This window comes from Candidozyma haemuli (genome assembly GCF_002926055.2).
Source record: "Candidozyma haemuli strain B11899 chromosome Unknown H_2014730914, whole genome shotgun sequence".
Taxonomy (NCBI): Eukaryota; Fungi; Ascomycota; class Pichiomycetes; order Serinales; family Metschnikowiaceae; genus Candidozyma; species Candidozyma haemuli.
In genome coordinates this window covers 928,056-952,121 of record NW_020289907.1, presented here as the reverse complement: position 1 = coordinate 952,121, position 24,066 = coordinate 928,056, and the positions used below count along the sequence as shown (strand labels likewise).

The 24,066-nt window shown below is 47.1% G+C and overlaps 9 protein-coding genes and 1 non-coding gene across 10 annotated transcripts; 4 read left to right on the top strand and 6 right to left on the bottom strand. All coding sequences in view use genetic code 12, as the record gives it.

Moving 5' to 3' along the window:
- Positions 1 to 4,038: 4,038 nt before the first annotated feature.
- Positions 4,039 to 5,022, top strand: CXQ85_004923 (uncharacterized protein; the record flags this gene model as incomplete). Its single annotated transcript, XM_025488528.1, has 1 exon — positions 4,039 to 5,022. One exon carries the CDS (start codon positions 4,039 to 4,041, stop codon positions 5,020 to 5,022), a length of 984 nt encoding a protein of 327 aa, XP_025343190.1.
- A 320-nt stretch (positions 5,023 to 5,342) lies between these two features.
- ERG10 (acetyl-CoA C-acetyltransferase) lies at positions 5,343 to 6,545 on the bottom strand (the record flags this gene model as incomplete). The annotated part of the gene is made up of 1 exon (XM_025488527.1): positions 5,343 to 6,545. One exon carries the CDS (start codon positions 6,543 to 6,545, stop codon positions 5,343 to 5,345), a length of 1,203 nt encoding a protein of 400 aa, XP_025343189.1.
- A 1,905-nt stretch (positions 6,546 to 8,450) lies between these two features.
- On the top strand, positions 8,451 to 9,134 carry CXQ85_004921 (uncharacterized protein; the record flags this gene model as incomplete). Its single annotated transcript, XM_025488526.1, has 1 exon — positions 8,451 to 9,134. One exon carries the CDS (start codon positions 8,451 to 8,453, stop codon positions 9,132 to 9,134), a length of 684 nt encoding a protein of 227 aa, XP_025343188.1.
- A 127-nt stretch (positions 9,135 to 9,261) lies between these two features.
- On the bottom strand, positions 9,262 to 10,488 carry RIM11 (serine/threonine protein kinase; the record flags this gene model as incomplete). Its single annotated transcript, XM_025488525.1, has 1 exon — positions 9,262 to 10,488. The coding sequence occupies one exon, from the start codon at positions 10,486 to 10,488 to the stop codon at positions 9,262 to 9,264; it is 1,227 nt and encodes a 408-aa protein (XP_025343187.1).
- Positions 10,489 to 12,091: 1,603 nt separating this feature from the next.
- Positions 12,092 to 13,201, bottom strand: CXQ85_004919 (uncharacterized protein; the record flags this gene model as incomplete). The annotated part of the gene is made up of 1 exon (XM_025488524.1): positions 12,092 to 13,201. One exon carries the CDS (start codon positions 13,199 to 13,201, stop codon positions 12,092 to 12,094), a length of 1,110 nt encoding a protein of 369 aa, XP_025343186.1.
- A 2,948-nt stretch (positions 13,202 to 16,149) lies between these two features.
- Positions 16,150 to 16,267, top strand: CXQ85_004918. The gene has a single exon (XR_003148182.1). It is a non-coding gene; the product is annotated as a 5S ribosomal RNA (ribosomal RNA).
- A 910-nt stretch (positions 16,268 to 17,177) lies between these two features.
- On the top strand, positions 17,178 to 18,869 carry CXQ85_004917 (uncharacterized protein; the record flags this gene model as incomplete). Its single annotated transcript, XM_025488523.1, has 1 exon — positions 17,178 to 18,869. The coding sequence occupies one exon, from the start codon at positions 17,178 to 17,180 to the stop codon at positions 18,867 to 18,869; it is 1,692 nt and encodes a 563-aa protein (XP_025343185.1).
- Positions 18,870 to 18,969: 100 nt separating this feature from the next.
- Positions 18,970 to 19,950, bottom strand: CAK1 (cyclin-dependent protein kinase-activating kinase; the record flags this gene model as incomplete). Its single annotated transcript, XM_025488522.1, has 1 exon — positions 18,970 to 19,950. The coding sequence occupies one exon, from the start codon at positions 19,948 to 19,950 to the stop codon at positions 18,970 to 18,972; it is 981 nt and encodes a 326-aa protein (XP_025343184.1).
- A 506-nt stretch (positions 19,951 to 20,456) lies between these two features.
- Positions 20,457 to 21,908, bottom strand: SSN3 (cyclin-dependent serine/threonine protein kinase; the record flags this gene model as incomplete). The annotated part of the gene is made up of 1 exon (XM_025488521.1): positions 20,457 to 21,908. The coding sequence occupies one exon, from the start codon at positions 21,906 to 21,908 to the stop codon at positions 20,457 to 20,459; it is 1,452 nt and encodes a 483-aa protein (XP_025343183.1).
- An 869-nt stretch (positions 21,909 to 22,777) lies between these two features.
- Positions 22,778 to 23,866, bottom strand: ERG3 (C-5 sterol desaturase; the record flags this gene model as incomplete). The annotated part of the gene is made up of 1 exon (XM_025488520.1): positions 22,778 to 23,866. The coding sequence occupies one exon, from the start codon at positions 23,864 to 23,866 to the stop codon at positions 22,778 to 22,780; it is 1,089 nt and encodes a 362-aa protein (XP_025343182.1).
- Positions 23,867 to 24,066: the final 200 nt, after the last annotated feature.

Below are 24,066 nucleotides of genomic sequence, written 5' to 3'. Positions count from 1 at the left end.
TCGTGAGATCTATGAAAGGTTCCAGGAACAGGGTATTAGTTGTAACTTGATTACTGGTGAAGAGATTGTTCCTTCTTTGGATGCCTTTGATAACCTTACTGAGCTTTCTTCTGGAACTATCGAGATGGTTCCATTGAACAAGACCATGGATATTTGTGTTATAGACGAGATCCAGATGATTGCTGATCCACTGAGAGGTTCTGCGTGGACGAATGCTGTTTTGGGTGTCCAGGCAAAAGAATTGCATCTTTGTGGTGAACCCAGTGCAGTGAAGTTGATCAAGGAGCTTGTGAAACAGACTGGCGATGAACTCCATATCAGGGAGTATAAGAGATTGGGTAAGTTGACTGTCCAGGACGAGCCAGTTCGGAAGTTGCAGAACTTGAGAACAGGTGACTGTGTTATTGCATTTTCCAAGAGAAAGATCTTGGATCTTAAATGTGAGATTGAGAACACCACCAAGTTGAAGGTGGGTATTATCTATGGAGCTCTTCCACCTGAAATCAGATCCAAAGAAGCTAACAACTTCAACAGCGGAAAGTACGATGTTTTGGTTGCCTCTGATGCTGTTGGTATGGGACTTAACTTGAGCATCAAGCGAATTGTCTTTGCCAGTATGAGCAAGTTTGACGGTTACGAAGTTGCCTCGTTGAGTGTTTCTGCCACAAAGCAGATTGCAGGAAGAGCTGGTCGTTACAGCGCAGCAGAAGGAGAGCTGGAAGGACTTGTCACAACCTTACAAAGAAGAGACATGGCTTTGCTCCATAAACAAATGGGAAGTGAAGTGGAAGACTTGGAAAGAGCGTGTATCTGGCCTCCAGGCGAGTTCTGGTCATACTACATTGCTCAGTTCAAACACAACATTCTGTTGCCTGAAGCTATTGGAAAGTTGGCCAAGGACGTGGCCAGGTACAGATTGAAGGACTACTTCTACATGGACTTTGAGCGCCAGGTGGAAATCCTTAACCTGATGATTCCCCTGGACTTACACATGAAGTTGACCATCGACGACCAAGTCAAGCTTATGCTTACTCCAGTCAACTTCCAAGCAGTTGGTCCAGAGGTGATTGAGACATGTATTAAGTTCTTTGAGACCATTCTGGATATCGAGCCCAAGACGGTGTTTGATTTTGATTTCTTGCACCTTTCGGTCCTCCTGAAACGTCCATCCGTCGCCTCCACGCCCGACCAGATCCTCGATTACCTCTCTGCCCTAGAAATTGACCATAAGTTGGTCTTGTGCTTCATGTGGTTGAGTCAAAGATGGCCCACCATTTTCGTCGACAGAGAAAGCGCCCACGAAATCAAGTTTTTGGTGGAGAAGCGAATCAGCGAAGAACTCGTGTGTCTTCGAAAAGCAGCCGAAAACAGAGGCATTTCGCCAGACGAGTTGCTAGGCAAGAAAATGGCTGCAAAACGTCCCTATGGTCTTCGCGGGGCAAGATCAGCCACCTCCCCGCGATCGGAAAAACCTAGGCGGGGCGGCTTTCGCAAGGACTACTGAGCGCTGTGGGGGTTTTAAAGAGAAAACGAAGTTGGAATACGAAGGATGTCGCTGTTTCCTCGTGATCCTCCAAGTTTTACCAATTTTCTCCACCCTTTTCCGTCGGAATGGCGTTGGTGGACGCCTGGGATCTTACAATTGCTTGGGCGTACTGCAGGCAACCCGCAGAGGTCCCCCACCGTCCCCAACAACTTCTCCAGAATATTCAACATCGTTGATATCCCTACCTACCTTTCAAAAAAACCTTATTTCATGAGCACTATCATCATCGTCGGCGGCCCTGCCGGTACAGGAAAGACCACAGTGGCTGAAATTCTCGCCAACCACTACGACAACTGTCCGTTTGTGGAAGGTGACTCTTTGCACCCAGAAGCCAACATTAAGAAGATGTCTGCGGGCCAGCCACTTACAGACGATGATAGATGGGGATGGCTTGCTAACTTGAGTGAGGTGGCAGCCAAGAAGGCCCACGATGCTCCACAGAAGATTTGTATCGCGTCTTGTTCGATGTTGAAGAAGGTGTACAGAGATCATATCAAGAAGAGTGCTCATGGCGTTGACTCCGAGTTGAAATTCAAGTTTGTGTTTCTTCACACGTCTTATGATGAGTTGATGCAGAGAGTTAACGGTAGACAGGGCCACTACATGAAGCTGGACATGGTGAAGAGCCAGTATGACATTATGGAGATTCCCCAGGGAGAGGAGCTCTTGACTGCTGGTGGTGATTCTATGGATGTGGACACTTCGGGCAGGACTCCAGAGGATATTTGCAAGGGTGTGATTGCAGAGATTGGCATTTAGACGGTGTATAAAGTAAAAGTTTTTGATTTTAGTAACTCTGCAGATGTAGTGGAGGAGGTGGTAAGACAAAGAAGGAGGAAGGAGGCAGAAGTCAGGGAAGTAGTAGATGTGGAAGAGTGGATAAGGAAGGAGATGTTGGATTATTAAGGAAGACAAGAGGCAAGAGGAACTGACTCATTGAAGAGCATGGCTTATGGATCAATAATTCATTCAGTGAATACTTCAAGACACTTGGATGAGCCTTTTTGGCTCATCTTGACGTCTAGAAGCCCCAAAACATCCAAATCCACTTTAAACATATAAAAAGAATTCCTTATATTGGGCTTCTCCTGGACTTCCAACCTCCAACGCTCCTCCACCCTCTGAGTACCCGGTACTTCATATTCCAGGGACACAATGGCGATGGCTTCGACACAATGGAAGCGATTTACGAGTACCTATAGGGGTATTCATTCATATAAGTACGAACAAAGTGCCGAATCGAATACGACGATTGTGTGGCAGTATTTGCCTCGGCAAGGCGTAGCCAAGAAGGCCCAGCACTTCGAAGTCCAGGAAAAGAAAAAGCCGTAAACAAATATCTACAGATAATTCTGGCCCCTACAAAGCCCACCGAATTCTCCTAATCTGCTAAATACCAAATCCTCATATTAAATCCCAAGGCAGCGGTTGGGTAACGTTGCCAGGGCTAAGTTGGCTTTGCGGCAGAAGCTGATGCAAAGTAGTACCACAAAACCGTCCAGGGTCCAGAGAACGACCCAGGCGGATTTGAGGATAATCCGTAGAAGTGACAGAAGGTGAAGAAGTGGCAAAAAAAGCATATAAAAAACTATCATTGTAACTGTAAAAGTACTTCTCTGGCTGTTGTGGATACTCATATCTGTCCAGCCACAGTGAGCCTTATCTCAAATCGACCCTCCGCCAAAACCACAACTTCCTTCTGTAAACCAAAAACTGACATTTTCCCCTGAAACACACCTCCCTTAACTTCCCATCCATATCTTCTTTTTTCCAATTTCATGTCTTATCGTCGTCCTCCATGTCCTCTGCTTCCCCATTGGGCCTCGGTTCGGCCAGAAATGGCTGCGAAAAATGTGCTTCAGCCCACTGGCCAGAAGGAACCAGCCACCCAGCCAACCGGGACGAACAGGGCAAGGTGGTTTTTCACGTGGGGCAGGCAGCCAAGTGGTAGACGTTTTGAAGAGTTTTGGAGGTTGGGCCGTTGGGTGGAAGAATGGTGGGGGCTGAAAAAGTGTATCTGAAAAATAGACTAGTGGAGGCTGAAAAGTGGAGGCTGAAAAGTGTAGCTTGGAGTGAGACATCCCCAGTTATTTCACCACAGAGACATGCTACGTAAATTCTGAAAACACCACTGGAATCCTTGAGGTTCGCTGATTCCAACGGTACCCATAACACCTCAATATCATCTCTTTCTATCAAATACATGTACCTCTTCCTCCCTCCAGCCTCTACCTGCGAAGACCATCCCATGGCCCCATCGTCACCCGACCTTCCCATCCCACCGTTCCACCATCCCACAACCAAAACTCCCTCCAAAACCACTCCCCCTGATTTCCCCTATCCTCTTAAAACCATCAATTCCTTCCTCAAATCCACCTTCCTTCCCACCCACCGCTCCTCGGCTACTCACTTTCGCGCAGCAATCGCTATCTTCCACTTCCACTTCCACTTCCACTCCCACTCCCCACAACTTCTTCTTTCTCCTCCTTCCCATGCTCCCGTTCCTAGACCCATCCCAAGACAGAAGGGTCGCTCTCATCACGGCAGCCAACCTGGGCGTCGGCTGGCACACGGCGCTCCAGCTCTATGTCCATGGATATGTGGTGTATTTGGCAGGCCGGCTGAAGATGAGATGTATGAAGTCAATCAAAGAGTTGGAGCTGGAGGCGGTTCGGCTTCGGGCAGAGGGCCCGCTGGAGCTTGCGGGCTGTGTGTTTGGCGAGCTCCACTTTCTTGAGTTGGACTTGGCGCTGTTGGACCTGGTGTTGGCGGCTGCTGGGCAACTTAAGGCCGTGGAAAGACACTTGAACTTGTTGGTGAACAATGCTGGCATCATGGGGCTTCCGCCTTCGAGCACTCAGGATCTGTTTGAGTTGCAGCTTCAGACGAACTATGTGCTGCAGTTTTTGCTTACGACGAAGCTCTTGCCGTTGTTGGAGCGGACGGTGGACTTGAATCCAGAGGGTGAGCCTCCAAGGGTGCTTTACTTGTCGCTGGTCGGGCACCGCCTAGCGTTTAGGTACTTTAATTTGGGCCTGACGTTCGATTACCATCCCAACGCTGTGTTTACGTGGTTCCGTTATGCTATGGCTAAAACGGCTGGTATTCACTTTATGAAAATGCTAGCCTTGAGGAACCCCAGGATTCTTTGTATGTCTGTGCAACCAGGGTTTGTCATGAATACGAACTACTTTAGCTACTGGACCCGTTTGCCCATTATTGGAATTTTGTTTTGGTGTGTTTTCCAGATTTTCGGGTATTTCTTTGGTGTGACTGTGGAACAAGGCGCTGACGCTTTGGTAGCTGGCTCTTTGGACCCGTCTTTAACCCTTGAACACCACAGTGGCGCTACAATTGGCGTTGACGGCAAAAGAGCTTCGTGTTCTAGCGTGGCTGCAAATATGGATTACGCAGCTCGATCGTGGATTTGGACTATCCACCAATTGGGCAAGCGACATATCGACCTTGGGCCTTGATTTACCCCAGCATTGCTCTTCTGTTTAAACTGGTCGGCGCAGCAACGTCTTTGCTTCAACCGAGGATCGCTTATTTTACCTTCCTTGCATTACCCCATCGGTTGTTCTACTCTGTGCTTCACCTCATTCACTTCCCCCATTCATATCCATCCGGCTACATTCAGCCCCAGCACGGCATCGTGGTCGGGCACCACGCTAATATCCCTGTCGTCTGAGTCGTTGGGATTTCAACCATTAAAAAAGCATCACTTGCATTGAATGAATGATTTTATATTTACTGGGCTTAGCCCCATTTGAATATATAGAATAAAACTACACTATTACAACTTGGAGTCGTGGTCAACGCGCTCAATGACAATGGCAGAAGCACCACCACCACCGTTGCACACACCAGCGACACCAATCTTACCACCTTCCTGGTTCAACACAGAAAGCAAGGTGACAATGATTCTAGCACCAGAACAACCCAATGGATGGCCCAAGGCGACAGCACCACCGTAGACGTTCATCTTGTTGTGAGGAAGGTTGCAGAGCTTGGCGTTGGCCAAACCAACCACAGAGAAGGCTTCATTGACCTCGTAGAAGTCCACATCATCCTGAGCGACAGAAGCGTGCTTCAAGGCCTTTGGAACAGCCAAGGATGGAGCGACAGTGAAGTCAATTGGGGATCTGGCAGCCTCACCCCAGCCACGGATCTTGGCCAATGGAGTCAAGCCCAATTCCTTCAACTTGGCCTCGGAAACCAAGATCAAGGCAGCACCACCGTCGTTCAACTTGGAAGCGTTAGGAGCGGTGACAGTACCGTTCTCCTTCTGGAAAACAGTTCTGGCAGACTTCAAACGGTCCTCGTTCAAGTTGGCAGGCTCCTCATCCTCAGAAACAACCTTGTCTGGCTTACCTCTGAAACCCTTGATGGTGACTGGGGCAATCTCGTTCTTGAACTTGCCGTCCTTGGCGGCGTCCTGGGCTCTGTGGTACGAAGCCAAGGCAAAGGCATCCTGGTCGTCTCTAGTAATATCGTAGTCCTTGGCACATTTTTCAGCAGCCACACCCATCAACTTCTGGTCGTACACATCCAACAAACCATCCTTCTGCACACCGTCAATCAACTGGGTGTCGCCGTATCTGGCACCCAGACGGGCCAGAGGAAGGTAGTAAGGCGTGTTGGACATGGACTCGGCACCGCCAGCAACAACAATATCAGCAGTTCCAGTCAAGATGGTCTGAGCACCCAAAATGACAGCCTTCATACCCGAAGCACACACCTTGTTGATGGTCGAAGCCACCACGGATTCGGAAAGACCAGCTTTCAAAGCAACCTGTCTGGCTGGCGCCTGGCCCACGTTGGCCTGCAAAACACCACCAAAGATGACTTCTTCCACGTCTTCTGGCTTAATCTGGGGCACCTTCTCCAACGCAGCCTTCACCGCGTGGGCACCCAACTCAGGGTATGTGAGCGAGCTCAACGAGCCCTGGAACGAGCCAATAGGCGTTCTGGCAGAGGCGACAATGTAAACAGACATGTGTGGGGAGTTGTAGTTCTGGAAGTAGTTGGAGACTGAAAAGAGCGAAAAGTGTTTCTTATATAGTCGCGGCTCGCGCGCTATACGAGCCGAGGACACTAAGCGAGGTGGAAAGATGGGATTAGTAAGGAGGAGGCAGACGGTGAAGGGTTATTGGAGGTTTCTGTTTTCCTTGTAGTGGTGTTTTTATTGGATTTTTTTTTATTGGATTTTGGTCTGCTGGTTGTGTTTCGTTGGTTTTGGTGGTGGGTGAAATGGCTGCGAATAATTGGTGGTTACTGGGTGGATGAATGGAGAGGTGGTGAAATTTTGGAGGAAGTGAAGGAGAGGGAAGGAGATTAAGGGGGTGGTTTGGGGTGGTAGAGAAAAAGTAGTTTAGTTGGTTTTTATGGGATTTGGGGTGGTTTGGGGTGGTTAGGTGGGACTCTGTATGGGCTCGTTTCAGTCCACAGAGGACACTGGAGGGAAGTATGTGGGTGAGTGGATTTCGAGCAAAGAAGTGGAAAAAAGGACTAAAGAGAGTTTGGTTGTCATTTTTAACTGTTTTTCTTGTTTAGAGCAGATTTGTGGTTTTGGGTTGCGTCGTTTGATGGGTTGGTGGATGGGAAGCCTCGGTTCAAGTACTACTGGATGTCTACTATTAGTATCATTTTATCGGTTTCACTAAATTTAATAATAATTCTAATAGCATGGATTGTGAATATTTGAGACACTGCTATCTGTAATTTCCAGCTTTTACTGACTTCAAACGCTGGATACGACAAGAGTATACTCTCGTATTTAGTGTTTCATCTAAACGAATGCCATATATAAACAGTAACTTTACTTGAATATTACTTCAAACTACCAGAAAACGGGTTTAGAGAAATCTCAGAGAAAAAAAGAAAAGTTTGCCAACGATCTTTGTCTCTTCTAGGGTACCGTTTAATGTCAATACGAATCCACATAGCTTCAGTGGTCTTAAAGAAGCATTTCCACCAGCAACCCTCTTCAATTACAAAAGAAAAAGACCTCAAAACATACAGCCCTCCACCATCCACAAATTCCATATTTTACGTTCTTTTAAAGCACTCTCCATATGCTTCTGACCAAAGTATATCTCTAACGAGCTCGACTGTCTTGGAGAGTCTAACTATTGGATATGTTTGAAGACGATTAATTTTAAAGAAGGAGTCGTGGTGACGAATTACCTCGATCTGAATGCTCATGCTGAAGATTAGCTGAACAAAACGTTTGATTCGATCAATTCCCAAGTGGAAGTTTTGGACGGACAGTCCATTCCTGCTGCCTTCCTGGAGGGGAGATTCCCAAGAACTGGTTGAGCCAAGGTGAAGGTGGTAACGAAGGATAAAAATTATCAAAACAGTGAGTTTTTTAAAACCGACCCTTCTGAATCATTTTTCGTACATTTGTAGCTTCCGAAAGACATAGTGTATTCTTCCCCTTCATAGCCTTTCCATTTCGCAGCCATTAGAAGTACCACTCCACCAAGTCCATACCAAATGAACCAATTGAAGTAAAAGAAAAGGAAAAGAAAAGGCAAAGACAATTAGTAAAACCACCAGTATATTTTGAATCCCATTGTGCCTTTCCCTTCCTTTACCTTCCCTTCCTTCACTCCTCTCTTCTCCCTCTCCTACCTTCCCAGCTCCAGCCTTATCGCATTACACCAAACCCCCACCACTTCCACCTCCAAACCAACCACACCTTTCCAGCCAATCATATAACCCCATTTCCTCCTTACTAACACCCTCCCCCTCCCTCCCCCTTCAAAATCCAAGCCTGGCCATTGGAACCCACTTTTTACCAACTCCCCATCACGTGACTTCCCCAGCATCAACAAGCCTCCAATCTACCTACCCACCTTAATCCACCAACCACCAACCATCCACTCCGAGTCTCCAAATGTTACCAGTAAGACGCCTTGCGGCGTTTCCAAAACCTCATACTCGTCTTTCGTATGCCTGGATCCACCGCACTGCTCCCAGAGCTCTTTTCACGAGGCAACTGCCTCAACCTCCTCCTCACAAAGAGACATACACCTCCAAAGATGGAAAACAGGTCGATAACGCTGCTTTTGATAGACACCCTATATTGAGCAAAGTGCCTAGGATCTTGAGACCCTGGACAACACAGTTTATCCATGCTCCAGTGTCACATGTCACGGCTTTCTTGATTCTTCATGAACTTACTGCTATAGTGCCATTGGTGGGTATCTGGTATGTGCTTCATTCGTACCATGATTTGCTTATGGTGTCTTCGTTGGACTTGCCTGGCTGGGCCATTGAAAAGGGTACGAAGATCATTGACCTGGCCATGGTGTCGTTTGACTGGGGTGACTACTCGCTTAATGAAAAGCTTCAGGTGATTATGGAGGGTGCTTATGCTTATGTGATCGTGAAGGCTCTCTTCCCGGTGAGACTAGCATTCAGTCTTTTTGGAATGCCGTGGTTTGCCAAGTGGTTTGTGTTGCCAATTACCAGACTCTTCTCGAGGAAGAAGGAAGTGACAGTGCCAACGCCAACAGAAACTCCAGTTACAACACCAGGAGAGCACAAGACTAAGAAGGTTGAGAAACCAAGACTATAAACCAGGTATATGGGGCATTTAACTTTTATATTTTTGCATTCATCGTGACAACATAAGCAGAATTAGACATTTTGATGTCAAGTATGTATAGTAGTGGTAGTAGGCCCAGCAGCAACAACGTTCATCTCTACTCTAACGTAACCTCCATCTCGTCAGCGGTCATGGGCACAAAGGAGTCCAAGCTGTTTCCTCTGGTGATCTTCAATCTATCCAATGCATGCTTGGGCACCAACACCAGGTTCAACGAGGGCTCCACGGACAATTCACGGTCGTCAAAGTCAAACAACTCGGGCAAGTCTCTAACATCAGGTTGATTAGAATACAATTGGTAGTTAGCGTTATTCTGATGTGGGTAATGCGTGGAGTTGCTGTAGATTTGTTGGCTGAACAATTTCCTGTAATTAGGCAACTTTGTGTTGTCATCCCTCAACTCATCAAAGTAAGGGTCGGCCAAGGCCTCAATGCACGATATTCTGTCGATAGGCGAGTACTCCAAGATCTTCATTATGAACTGGACACAATCGTTGGAGTTCTTCCTGAATATTTTCGACAATGGAACAGGCTTGATCAGAGGGAACTTGTACTCGGTATAGTTTGGGTTCATATTCTTGATTTGTTCTCTGGTAGGCGTGCCCAAAATTTTAATGATTTCCACCAATTGGTCAACTCCCGACTCTCCTGGGAACAATGGTTGACCAAAGATCAACTCGGCCATGACACAGCCTGCAGACCAGACGTCAATCTTGGTGGTGTAGTTGGTGGCACCAAAAATCAACTCTGGAGCCCTGTAGTACCTCGAGCAAATGTAAGAAACGTTGGGTTCCAGAGGATTAAGAATCTTGGCGGAACCGAAATCACACAACTTGAGAACACCAGTTTCCGGGTCAATCAACAAATTCTGGGGTTTGATGTCTCTATGACAAATGCCTTGTGAGTGAATGTAGTTCAAGGCCCTAAACATTTGGTAAGTGTATAACTTCACTTCCAACGAGGGCATGCTAAGTCTTTTCGAAACGTAGTAATGCGATGCTTTGTACAAAGTCTCGGGGACAAATTCCAAGATCAAGTTCAAGAACAATTCGTTTTTGTCGTTGTTGGTGTAGAAATAGTACCTCAAGTCAACAACATTACGGTGATGAACAAGCTTCATGATCTGAAGCTCTCTGTTTTTGAAACGCTTATCCTGCAAGACCTGCTTGATGGCAGCAATCTCATTGGACGGTAAAAGCTGTGTCTGAAACACCACACCAAAGGAGCCGTGGCCCACCATCTGAGACTTGGTGTACTGAATGGACTCGAGCTTTCCCGTCAGACCGTTATTGACATTCTCTGTTATGACTTCTATTTTGGACATGTTAGTAAACGTAATATGGGATGATCAAGAGGGATGGAAATCACTTTGGAAGATAAAATGGGTGTGGGGGACCAATATGGCAAACCGGAGAGGGTTACGTGGAACCTTTTTTTTTTTTCTGAAAAATGAATGAAGTGGATGATGCCTTTCCTTATCACACAGTCGTCGACAAGCCAGCCTTTTCTTTCACGTTGACCGGAATACCCAACTAGATCTTAAAACAGATATGATGGGAAGATAGAACTGAACCTTGCAGGGGAAAAAAAAAACTTGAGTGTGTGCCCGCCTAAAGAGCTTTCTTTCCGAAGATATTCACTTTAACAGCCCGAGGAGTCGTTCAATTGGCAAATTGAAACTTGCTTCTTTTTTCCAATTCGTTTTCTAGATGAGTAAAATCACAAAGGGTAAACCCCAGAAAAAACAAAACCTTGAACACTTACGGGTGTTGCGACCAGGTTTAGGTCACGCAGCAAATCTGGGCGCGCACGACTTTTTCTGCCACGATCGACCAGAATAGCGAGGGAAAAAAAAAAGGACTTCCTTAGACACACACAGACTTCTGTTAGGGTGGGGTTGCCGCGGTGCACGGCGCTCTGCGGGGCTGACGTAGTGGCTGCCTTTTGCCCCTTTGGAGGTTGGATGGTTGGAGGTTGGTCACGTGGCGGTGTAGCCACGTGGAGATACCAAGACTTTCTGAAAAAAGGCACCAACACCCCAAGGGGTGTTGATGAGACACGAATAGCAACACTGGGTGCAACCAAAAAAAGTTATAATAAAGCCTGAAAGTACCCTTTCCTGCATATAGTATCCTCTTAGTAGTCAGTGGTTTGGCAAGAAATGCGCGCCCTTAATTCATCGCTCCTGCATACAAACCGTGGCTTTTCCTCTAAAAATGAAACCAAACCCCGCAAAACCTTCCAAAGCGCATCCCCTCGTGTATCTGCCCCCCTCCAATCATTCCCTGTTGCATAGTAACCTGGAACTGATCAGAAACGAAGTTGTATCTGGCTTTTGATGATTCTAATAAAATCAACGTTGCCAGGTAAAGCCAGGGTGGGAATTCCGTGGGTACTTTGGAAATCTGGACGAACTGCATACATGTGGGGAAGAGATGCTTCTCCACATATCACCACAAAGCCAAAGGGACTCTTTTTCTAAGCTTTGCAGCAGCGCCCATTGGTGGTAATTTTCTTAGGAAAAGTGCTAGGCAGTGTAAGGTTTCCTGCCGATATTTGCCGATCCATACTCGTAAACTCACGTAAGCTGTAACCCTTTGCGGCTGTTCGGCTTCTTTGAATTTCAGGCACCAACCCTGTGTTTCTCCCCTCGTGGAAGTGAAGTTTCTTGGGATCTTCATCTTCGGTTATTAGCTTTTGTTGGAATCATCTTCTTCGCCAAGTTGGGTAATTTCTACAAGGCACGGTATCGGCCCGGTGCCGGTTTCCCTGGAACTGGTCATCTGGTAAAATTCTCTGGATCTGGATGGACTGTGGATCTGGATATGGATGGATAGGATGGATTTCTCTGGACTTCTGGATATGGATTGATTTCCTGGTCTCTGACTCTTCACTGAATCTCGTCATCCTTCTCTCTTGTTTCTTTTTCAAGTGTTATACGTACCAATTTGTTCGCTCATCCTGCGAGCTTTCGAATCATTCAAAGTAATCTTAAGCATCCCCGTTTTGGCGCCGCGGTTAAACGTCATCAGTGACCGGGTCTGGTCATACGACTGCGTTCTCTGTAAGTCCCCACTGTTATCTGTGGAGTGCCTGTGAGGCATGATCATGTCCCGTAGCTTCAGCGAGAATGTAGACTTTCTGGGTTTCTCCAACGTTTGGACAGAATTCTGACGAGGCTTGACGCCGCTATGCACTGACTCTTGCCGTGGCTTGATATTCGACGCTAGAGAGTTTTGTCTCGACATCAGCGTAGCTTGAGGCTCTGGCGCCTTTTCTGAAACCAACGTGCTCTGCTCGCCAAATGGATTGTTGAACTGGAAATCTTCAGAATCGCCATTAGCCATTTTAGGTGGTTCAACTTTTGCTGGAGCTCCCATGGGGCCCAGGTTTTGCGTGCTGCCCGAGTTCCCCGTGGCCACAGAGGACTGTCTGCCCTCACGACGCTGGACCTGAGTCTGAAGAATGGGAAGAGCCGTATGGCGTTCGTCTTCAACATCGCCATTCTCTTTCTGACCCTTTCTGAGCTCCCTGCGCTCTTTACGGTCCTCCTTACGTTCTTCTCTGCGGTCCTTGCGGTCTTCTTTGCGGTCCTTGCGGTCGTCTTTACGCTCTTCCCGGCGGTCCTTACGGTCGTCTTTGCGTTCTTCACGACGCTCTTTCCTGTCCTCGCGGCGTGCCCGACGCTCCTCTTTCCTGGCCTTCCTATCCTTCTTTTCAATCTTCTCCTTGACGGTCATTGCGCCAGTTTCCACGTCTATCTCAGTGACAAAGGTCTTCTTCGTGCCTGGATTCTTGAAATTCTTAAGATGCTTATTCGCCTTCAGGTAAACCGGCTTATCGCCAATCATCTCCTTAATCTCTGGCGTCAGGTAGTCGTAGTTGTTGAGAAACTTGGGATAGTACTTGAAACAGCCAAACTTGCGCTCCAACTCCTCATAGTCCAAGCACTTGATGAAATCCTCGTCTGTGGGGCTTTCCGAGACGCTGTGGCCCGTCACCTGGAGCTTTCCAATGCCTTTAAGCAACGTCGCCATAGTAAACAGAAAAAATAAATATAAAACAAGTGGTAATGCTGGAAAGGCTGGCTTTTCGAGGAAAGGCGGGGCAGGCCCTTTTATATAGACAAGTTTACGCTTTCTGGCAGGCAGCGCTTTCTGGCAGGCAGCGCAGGCAGCGCAGGCAGGCAGGGCAGACAAAAACGCACAGAAGGTGGGGACGGCCCACAAAGAGGTTTAGGGAGGCCGTGAGAACTATAAAAGGAGGGAGTTTTCCACTTTTTTTGACACAGTTAATGGCTTTTTTGGGGCTGGTTTTGGCGGGAAACTGGACTTCTTTTCTCTTTTTTTTCGTTGGTTCTTCGAAAAGTTGGGTGCTTGCGGGATCTCTGGCGACCATCGCCTGCGGCTTTTTTTGTGTTTTTCGCAGCCTTTTAGGTCCCCTGCTCGAGTCTGGCGGTTATAATCTGTTTACCATATCTATATAAAGAAGGAGTGGAGGAGAAGAAGAGGAGGAAGCAGATGTATTAAGATGTTGAAGAGCTTCGAAAACCTATAAAAGGCATGGATTTCCCTTTTTTTGGCTTTTTTTTTGTTCTTTTTCTGCCCTTTTTCCTCTTCCTTCCTTATTTTCTTCATTGGCCGGTTATTATTTTACCTTCCAGTAGCTTGTTGCTTGTTCGTGGCGTGGTCAACTACGGCTACGGATTCGCCGTTTGGGCGTTATTATATGGCACCGCTGGCTTCGTGACTCCTGGCTGATTAGCCTATTACGAAGATTCCGTGGCTCGTACGTTATCGGTTCGGCGAGGTTGGACTGGACCCTGGATCTGGGTTTAGGGGTTTCTGGATGTTCTGGAAACTACGTAGTTACTTGATTAGGAGACGAGAGAGCCTTGAATGAGACTTTTGGTGGATTGTTTGGTGGAGTCTGGTTTGTCTATGGGTGGGTCTATTGTTCTCTGGTTGAAGAATGGGAAGAGCATTGGATGAACGGAGTTACTCGCTGATCGCTAGCCACAGCCGAGAGAGAAGGTTAATGTGGTGGTGTGGGGAGGGTCTAGGAGATATTTGGTGGATTTTTGGTCAATTAGGGTATGTTGGTGGTGTGTTGGTGGTGACTAAGAGAATGGATGGATTGGTTGGCTGGTATGCCGTGTTTGGTACGGCGAGAAAGCTAAAAGATGTCGCCTCGAGAATGACAGGTATTTGAATGTTTAAGGCTTAAAGAAGGCTATTTTGGATGGCTTTTGGTTGGCTTTTGGTTGGTTTTGGCTGGTTGGTTGTGGTGATTTGATGGTTTCAGTTCAACTACTCACTGAATAATACACATCCCATTTACAGAGACGCCAAACAACGCCAAATAACGCCAAAGCAAAATTCAACGTTCTCAAAATCATGAATCTTCCCTTTCTAATTCAACTAAATCACGGAATCACCAACTTCCCACCCACCACTTTCCATATCTACATTCACTAGCTGGCGCCGCATAGTCGACCCTCTGAGCCGCAAACCAGGCCAAACCCTTCCCAAACTGGCCCAGAAACCAACCGTCACCGTCAACCACTGAACCCACTTCCACCTCCATCAACTCACTCGCCAAACCGTACCCTGGTTTGTTCCCCTGCGCACCTTAAGCGACTATGACCTCATGGCACCTACTTACGACTTCACATACGAAACGGCATTCCGAAAAGGTATCCGTGGAAGAAAAGCGCAAATGTGGATAAGGAATGATAAGGCTGAGGGATTTGGAGGCGTACGAAGGTGAAACGTGCAAGCCTGAAGGCTTGAGCCTGATGGCTTTGGCATACGCGGTATGTTTGCAAATCCATGTCTTTGCCAGGTAAACACTCGCGTGAAGAGGCGTAAAGGCAGCTTGAAGAAGCGTGAAGACAGCATCAAGAGAGCGTGTTGGATCAAAGTGGGGTTGGAAGTGTAAATCTGGAAAGTTAGAGGCACGGCTTATTCATTACTGGTCAGTATATGCTTCGTCAATGACCATTGACTGATAGGGGAGGCAGCACAGCCATGTTCAGAAGCATTGTGGGGTATTTTCCATTGCCTTTGCTCTGCTTATTCCTCTGCTTTTGCCTGGGAATGTAAGTTGTACTGTTACCCTAGAAGCATACCTTCAGCTGGTCATCTCACGATTAAGGGTCTACGGAAGCACTACTACGTCATAGGGCCACGAAAACAGTACTTCCCCAGGGGATAAACTATATTTACAAGAATCCTTCGCCATAACAGGCAAGAGCCCAAACTTTACGCCTTAAGCACTCGTGCGTGTCATTCTTTGCTCGATCTAAGACATTTAGCCCCAGATGCTTAGTGTCATGTTTGGGCTTTACCCGGGGTAAATGGGCCCCCCTCGATTGCTTTGTTTGGTTGCTCGAAAGGTGAATTGGAATGCCTGACTGGGCCAGAGGATCTTGGTCTTCGTTGCTGTTGTGAGCGTTGTCTGGAGAGTGAGTGGTTGGTCCAGATAAGGTGGATAAGCGTAGAAGGTTGGAAGATGCTCGATTTGCCACTCCTTGAGTGGTCTATGTAGACCAGGGAGGTTACGTCAGTTGGCAGAAATGGCATTTGTTGATGCTGCAGAGCTCCTCCCTCGTCTGTGATGTCTCTGTGCTTCCTGGCTCACTGAGACACCCGAATGGCCACTTCCTTTGTGTAATCAGCGTGTTTCGGTGTGGCCAGACGTGGCTGGGGAGGATAACATGCTCCAAGATCCAGTATGATACTGAAGGCCAGGAACGGTGTTTTCTGGGATTTCCAGGACGTTCTGTTTGATATGGATGGTGCTTTTGCACTGCTTGGGGAATAGTTGGCTTTTTGGGTGATAGAGACGTCCAGCGAGCATGAAAAGCATACTACCTAAATCCTTAAGCTTTAAGGTACCTACGCCCAGATTTTGAGCAAATTTGAACCACTTTTAGCCAATTCAGCTATCCCATATATACCATCCAAAATTTTGGTCTTCCAGTTGCGGCCATGCCGAGTGGGAAAATACTGTTTCCCGTCCGATCAACAACTGTCAAGCCACTCAGGGACACAGTGAGTAATACAGTGGGAGACCATGTGTGAAATTGTGGTGCTGCAATTATTTTTTTGCCCCAGGCCCCGAAGTCCCAACCTGCCCTGCCTTTCGTGTTTTAAATCTACCTGGCTACATTATCTTTTTTTTGACTTGCCTCTGCTACCCCCACGGTTCCCTAAACCTGTCTTTCTCCTACCCGCTAAAAACCACCCTGGTCGCGACACAGAATGGTTGCAAAATACCCATACTCACCACCTCACCTCACCACCTCCAGCCTTTCCCCTGCCTGTCCTGATAAGCGACTCCGAGAACCGAGTTTCATTGGCTTGCCAAGTTTCTTACCAACTTAAGGCAACTTACAGCGACCGGCACCGTAAATGTGCCCACAAACAACAAGCCCTCCATCCTCGTCCTGCCAAGCCTAACCTGTCTGTTACCAGCCCAAGCCAAGATTTGCCAATTCAACTAAGAAACCAAAGGCCAGGGAGAAACCGTATATCCATGAAAAGTCTCCAAAAAAGCAACAAACCTACCCCATCTGCCCCGCTGGACCAAAAAATCCGTCCACGGCGAAACCTTCCGTGAATGAACTGAGAAGGTGTCTGTCTTGGCTGGTGGTGATGTCCCTCAAACCTATGATAGCCACCAAGCAGAACAGAAGATAAAGATACGAAAGATAAAAAACTTGATTTGCTTTTTGCTTCCTTCTTTGCTTTGGTTTTTTTTTTTCTAAAAAAAAAACAAATAAAATCTTCTACGGCTACTTTGTGGCTTCCTATGGCCTGTCTGATCGCTATTGTTGCTGGGCACTCACAATTTCTTATTCCAACTCGCTTTTTCTTAGGCTGCCTCTTATCAATGACACCATCGCTTCACTGCCCCTCCTCTGTCCGAACGCCGTGCAGCTGTTGCATTATGGCTAGTATATAACCGCTGTGTTTTCCTTCCTTTCGTTTCTCTGTATCTCTTTCAACCATGAACAATAACTCCCCTACGGCTTCCATACTTAGGAGCCCTCTTGATAGCCACGACAAGGATAAGCCTTTGGCGCTGGTGGACTTCCTTGAGAAGGCTGAAGGTGAGCTTTACTCTGCTGATGACGACTCGTCGTTGCCGCCAGAAAACGAGTTGAAGAAGGGTTTGAAAAATAGACATGTCCAGTTGATCGCTTTGGGTGGTGCTATTGGTACTGGGTTGTTTTTGGGCTCGGGCCAGGTTTTATATACCACGGGGCCAGGTCCACTTTGGATTTCTTATATTGTCATGTCTACTGTTGTGTGGTTTGTGATGAACATGTTGGCTGAAATGGCTTCGTTCTTGCCGGTGCCAGGAACGGGTTCCCAGCAGTTTATCAATGACTTCACGGACCCTTCCATTGGGTTTGCGCTTGGTTATAATTACTGGTATGGGTTTTCCATTTTGGTCGCTACAGAAACCGTCGCTGCTGCCATGTTGATCCAGTACTGGACTACTGACGTTCATATTGCCGTGTGGATATCTATCCTTTTAGGTTTGATGCTTTTATTGAATGTGTTGCCGGTGCAGTTTTTCGGTGAAGCTGAATTCTTCTTTGCCAGTATTAAAATCTTTGCAATTACTGGGTTGATCATTTTGGGTATCGTTTTGTTCTTTGGCGGTGGCCCAAATAAAGATATGCTTGGTTTCCGTCACTGGGCTGATGGTAACGCTTTCCACGACCACTTGGTGGACGGTGCCACGGGTCGCTTCTTGGCTACCTGGACTGCCATTGTCAGAGCCGGTTACTCTTTTATTATGAGTCCTGAGTTGATTGTGTCTTGTTCTGGTGAAGTGGTCAGACCTCGTCGTATTATCCCAAGATGTGCCAAGCAGTTTATCTATCGTTTGGCCTTCTTTTACATTTTGGGTTCTTTGGTGATTGGTATTATCGCTGATTCTAGAAGTGAGAGGTTGATGGGCGAGAAGGGTGACGCTTCTGCTTCGCCTTTTGTTGTGGGTATCCAGAATGCCGGTATCCCAGTGTTGAACCATATTATCAACGCTGTGGTTTTGACTTCCGCTGCTTCCGCTGGTAACTCCTTCTTTTACGCTGGTTCCAGAACCCTCTACTCGCTTGCCAAGAGAGGTTTGGCTCCTAAGATCTTCACCACCGTCAACAGATTTGGTGTTCCAATTTATTGTGTGTTGATCGTTTTTGCCGTTGGTTGTTTGGCTTACTTGAACGTTTCCAGTTCTTCGTCCCAGGTTTTTTCTTGGTTCTCCAACATCTCCACCATTTCTGGTTACATCTCCTGGATCACCGCTTCCTTCGCTTATACCAGATGGAGAAAGGCTATTGCTTTGCAAGGCCTTCTGGACAGAGTCCCATACAAAACCAAGTTCCAGCCATACGGTGCATACTACGTGATGTTCTTCGTTTCCTTGATCACCCTCACCAACGGTTACGCTGTTTTCTTCGACTTTGACATTGCTGACTTCCTTGCTGCCTATATCACCTTGCCAATTGTGTTAGGTCTTTACGTGGCACACAGATCATACTCGTACTTCTGGGTTGGCCGTAAGAGATGGCTTAATCCTTTGGAGGAGTTCGACTTCGGCAAATTGGAGATGGTGGAGGAGGAAGAAAGACACTACGACAACCCCATCCCCAAGAATGTTTGGGAGAAATTTGTTTTCTCCATTTTTTAGATCATCTCTTTTTCACGATTATCCTTACGATCTTCCACGACTCGGCCTTTGGCCCAAGAATATATATATATTAGGGAAAGCGAATGTAGGCAACGCTGGTTCACTTTTCGATGACCAAGACTCGCTTGTCGTACCGCGTCAAGCCGTTGAACAAGACTTTGACGTCTTGGTCATCACATCTTGGCAAAAGCTGATCCACGCTTTTTCTTGGATGCCCTTCGTATCTGAATTTCACAAAATGGTACTCTTCGCTGGCCAATTTGGGCCAATATAGCTCGCTCAGCGAATCTTCAACTGTGGGCGTGCCGAAATTCCTAAACAACCCTCGTAGCAAGACAAAGTCATTAAGTTCAGGCATTTCTTCCCTTTCGTCTTCCTCCACCTCTCTATTAACCGGATGCCCATCTTTTGAATACAAGTACAGCACCAAAATCCCCAACAGCCAAAGATCAACCTCGTAAGAGTAGTCTGTCACGCCAAAACAGAGCTCTGGGGCCTTATAGTAACCCGTAGCGATATCGCCGAACTTCGTATCCAAAGGTTCCAGCGCTGGCGGTTCGTCTACCGGATAAGAAATGCCAAAATCGCCCAAAACAGGCACGGTAGGTTCCGCAGCGCTGAGAAACACATTGGCTGGCTTGATATCTCTATGAATGATATGCTTTTCGTGAAGAAACTTCAACGCTTCCGCTAAACCAAACGTAACGCCTCTTGCAACGTCCAACGGAAGCATATTCCTCTCTTCTGTTGTGTTTCTGCTTGGATCTTCGAAGTTAAACCTCACCTTCTTCTTCACGTTCTGCTTCATCAACAGACATAGATCGTGTTCATAAAACGGCATCACCAACACGTCGTCGTCCGAGCCAGGAACACGGTACGAATCTAGAAACGGAACAATGTTCTTATGACCCTCATTATGTAGTTTTCGTAGAATTGCAACTTCTCTTCTGAAGTCGTGGGGTTTCCTCACAAAGTCAAGATCCACCACTTTAAGCGCCACCGTCGTTCCTTGGGCCAGCTCGCCTTGGTAAACGTCACATGACGGGCCTGAGTAGACCTGTTTGACGCGTTTGTATGACATTGGCGGTGTCAATGGCTGGAAGGAGTAGTATGTCTGGGGAAGTTTCAGTTGATCTCGCGCGAGATCAAAGGTAGATGGAGTGGTGGATGGGGAAGAGAAGAGATTTGGAAGAGGTATCTTAAAATAGTGAAGTAGGTGATTCTACAAGGTGCCTGCTTTTTGGTAAACTAACTTTTTGTGATTTCTGGTCTGTAAATGCTTTGGTATCAGTGTCTGGTTTGTCTTTTCGCAGCCATTACTGGTGAGGAAGGAAGAAGGATGAGGCTGTTGATCTGGCTTTTCACGAATGCAGTGCAGTTCTTTTTTGGATGTGCTGTTTTCTTCTGTTTCCATGTCGTGAAGACTGGTTTACTCAAAACCTTGGTGACGTTCTTTTGTTCACTGCTCCTTGTTCACCAACAGCCCATTTTTCTATCCTCTTGATTCCAACAGACGGCCAGACCGACGATTGTTCATAATGCATAAGCTGTAAGCGTTGTTCTCTAATACTTTCCTCCCTTTAGGCCTTACCCTCTCTGCCTCTTTCTGGACAAACCATCATCATAATGTCTCTTGTTGCTGAAGTTTGTGTTTTGCGCTGTAATGTCGATGTCGTCGGTGAAGATCCTTCTCTTTGGATACTTCACGTTCAAGCCCTCGAATGCATTTTCCTTGACCACGGGTGCTTCAAGGAAGTATGGATGAAGGAGTGCTCCGTCTGCAGAAACCCTGGTAGCAGGATCGTAATGGAGTAAGTCACGAAGCAATGTAAGGCAGCCTTTACTCTTGCCGCCAATCATCTTGTACCAATTGCTGAGATTTGGTTGGTACGGGGTTCCTTTCTGAAGGAAATGCTGTTGAAATGCGTAATAGTCTGGGTACTTTGGAAGACTGGGCCACTGTTCGACTGTTGGGGTGCCGAGGATCTCAAAAATCTTCTGTAGCTGGTTCTTTTGAAACGGAATCAGCTTTTTGTTGCTCATATCAAATTTAGCCTCTTCACCTTTGAAGATAGGCCGGAGAGAAAGCAACTCTGCCAAAATGCATCCCACAGCCCAAAGATCAATAGCTGGAGTGTAATGACGAGTACCCAATAAAAGCTCTGGGGCCCTATACCAGATAGTGACCACGACCTTATCTCCCGTGTACAAACTCTGAAGTGGGTTATTGAACTTCCTGGCAAGTCCCAAGTCACCAATTTTCACCACTCCATCACTAGAAACCATGATATTGGCCGGTTTAAGGTCTCGATGGAAAACCCAGTTCTTATGCAAAAACGTCACGCCGTTTAACACCTGCCATATAAGTGACTTTACTGTGTGTTCCGGAATAGGCTTCACGTCCGGATGCAGATGATAATGAATGATTTGAAGCAAGTCATGCTCAAAGAACTCAAACACCATATAGATACTCTTCCCCTCAAGCATGATCTCCATGAGCTTCGTAATGTTCTTATGGTTGAGCTCCCGGCACAACGACATTTCTCTAATGGCAGACTGGGAGATCCCAGTATAAGCGCCGCCTTCATGGGCGTTGGCTCCTAGCGCATGAGCCATGCTCAGATGGTTATCTGATTTGAACTTCTTGATAGCATATAGCCTCTGGTCCTCCTCTGGCTCTTGTTTTTCTAGTTGTCTGCTGACCTCCCCCAAGTCGTCTGTGCTTCCGTTGGTCCTATCGCTCTTCAGCTTGGCCTTATAGACCTTACCGTACGTTCCTGCTGCAATATACCCAATGACAGTATAGTTCAGTAGCACCAGATGACGGGAAAGATCCTTCCTGTGTCTATACGGCCCCAAGGTCAAAATTGAGTTCAGCGCCATCATCGTCGGCTGGGGAAGTTGCATGGAAGCAGCTGAAGATGGACCTGTTCCTATTGGAGCGTTCTGGGAGTTGTAGTTGTGGGAAAAGGGCTGGGAAAAGTTCCCCTGTTGCGTCGTTCCCGGACGGTTCAACCGGGACACGCCGTGTGGATACATGCCGCTGGATGGAGGAAAAAAAAGACGTTGTATGTGTGGATTTGATGTACGTATTCGATGATAGCTATCGATCTCTGATATCACCAAGTGCTGCAGACAGAGTCCATGGCTGCGAAATGGTAGGATGGATGAGGAAGGGCCAAGTGGATATGGATGAAGGGAGGTAGAGTAATTTATAGAGGGTTTTGGTGGGTGGTGTTTACGGGAGAAGTGGGATTCTAGTGGTGGTTTTGGTTTTTGTTTCTATAGTGTATTAGTGTTTTTGGCGGTGGTGTATGAGTGACTGGTACAGCCAGTACTGATGCTCATAGAAGGCTGCTAGTAACCAGAGTAATTGGAAGACAGAAGTGGAGACAGGAATGGATGTCTAAATGGACTCTATAGAGTTCATGGAGGCCATTAGACTTCAGCTAAAGAAGCTCCCGCTTCTTTGTAAAAAATTACCAAATGGGTTGCCTCTTGTGGTCCGGTAGCTCTAGACGACGGACTAAGCCAGGAAAGCCTCGTCTCGTTTTCTTCCAGGGAAGGTATCCACTTAAGATGACATAGTTCACAAACGGGAACTAATTCTTCTAGCCGACAATGCCATTTGGTCATGCCTGGGGATTATTGACCGCGTTGCCTTGTGTTCGTTATTTTGGTACCCATGCATCGGTACCCCCCTCCCCCTGGGTGCTTCGGAAGCACTTGACAGGTTTTCCTTCCCAGTGTCTTTGCATAGCACTTTTCCGTCTAAACGATACGCCGATCGTCGTGCTTTCTTGCTCATCAACCGCTCCGGTCAAACCACTTCAGTGCCCCTGCACTACAAGTATCTTGTAAACCGTCAATTATTCTATGTCATTACCCAAAATGTTCATCCAAGACCCTCAGTGTCCGTACTCCCTGTCATCGTCCTTTCCTTCAAGCTCACCTCTGATGACCTCCATCTTACGGGTCTGCTCCTTCCACTCCTTCTCCTCTGCGGCCTTGTCAGTGCCCCTGGCAAACAAAGAGTCGTCGGGTCTTCTGTATGAGCGGCCCAAACGGTCCCACAAGGTGGTGAATTGTCCGTAGTTGTAGTTAAAGTACAAGTGATGCACTGTGTGGCACGCAGTACCGTTCACGACGGGGTCGTTAGACATGTATTGACCGTCGTGGATCATCACCGTCCAGAAGTTAACAAAAGTGAACAAAAGGAGGTAAGATACCTTGTGCAATGGGAAAACCATTGGGTAAAGGTGGTATGGCAAGGACTGGAACCAGCCGTCAACAGGGTGGAAAGCGTGGGAAGCAAATGGCGTACACACGATCCACTTGTGGTGAGGTTTATGCAACTTCTTGTAAACAGCAGGCCAGTGTAGCCAGCGGTGGATGAAGTAGATACCGCAATCGGTAAACAAGATGAAAAATGGGAATTGAAGAAGGATGGCTTTCCAGCCGCCAGTGGATTCGTTCACTGGGAAGTACAACTTCGAGTATCCGTTAAGTTCAGCCACGAAGAAAGGCACTGTAAGAAGCACCATCACTGGGATGGCGGTAGAAGCTCTCCAGATCTCCAAAGACACCTGGTTCTTCAAGTAACGAGGATGGTTAAAGATCTTCTTATCGAAAACAAAGAAATACGAAAGCGAAGCCACGGAAAAGTAAAGAATCCAGCCGAAAATAGCCGTGATGAAGAAAATAGACACACACTCACGAATCAAGTTGCTTCTCGAAAGCATCGACGCGTTGGTATACTCATCAAAATCAAAGAAAAACGGGAAGTGGCCGTAAACCTCATCTTTTCTCTGCAACTTGCCAGCCATCGAAGCCAAATACGTCACTGGCGCAGGCATGTGGAGCCCCTGGGCAGAAGTAGTGTTCTTGGAGCCAAAGTGGTCGTTGAAGTAACGAGCGACACTGCCGTCTTTGGGCAAGGCTTTAGCGTAGACCTTGTCGAGAACGAAGGAATCAGCTATTTCCAAAACGAGATCCATGGTGGGGGACTTGTTGAATAAGGCTGGAGGAACAAGGGGGAAGTGTCGTTTATATGTATTTTATAAAGGCAGGCGGTTATTTAGAGTGCATTTTTTCGCTCGTTTAGAGGGAACGAGGCTAAACGAGCATCGTCCGACTCGGTATGTGGGGGACTATATGCAGGTGGTTTATTCAAAGCAATCCATAAATTCCAGGGATT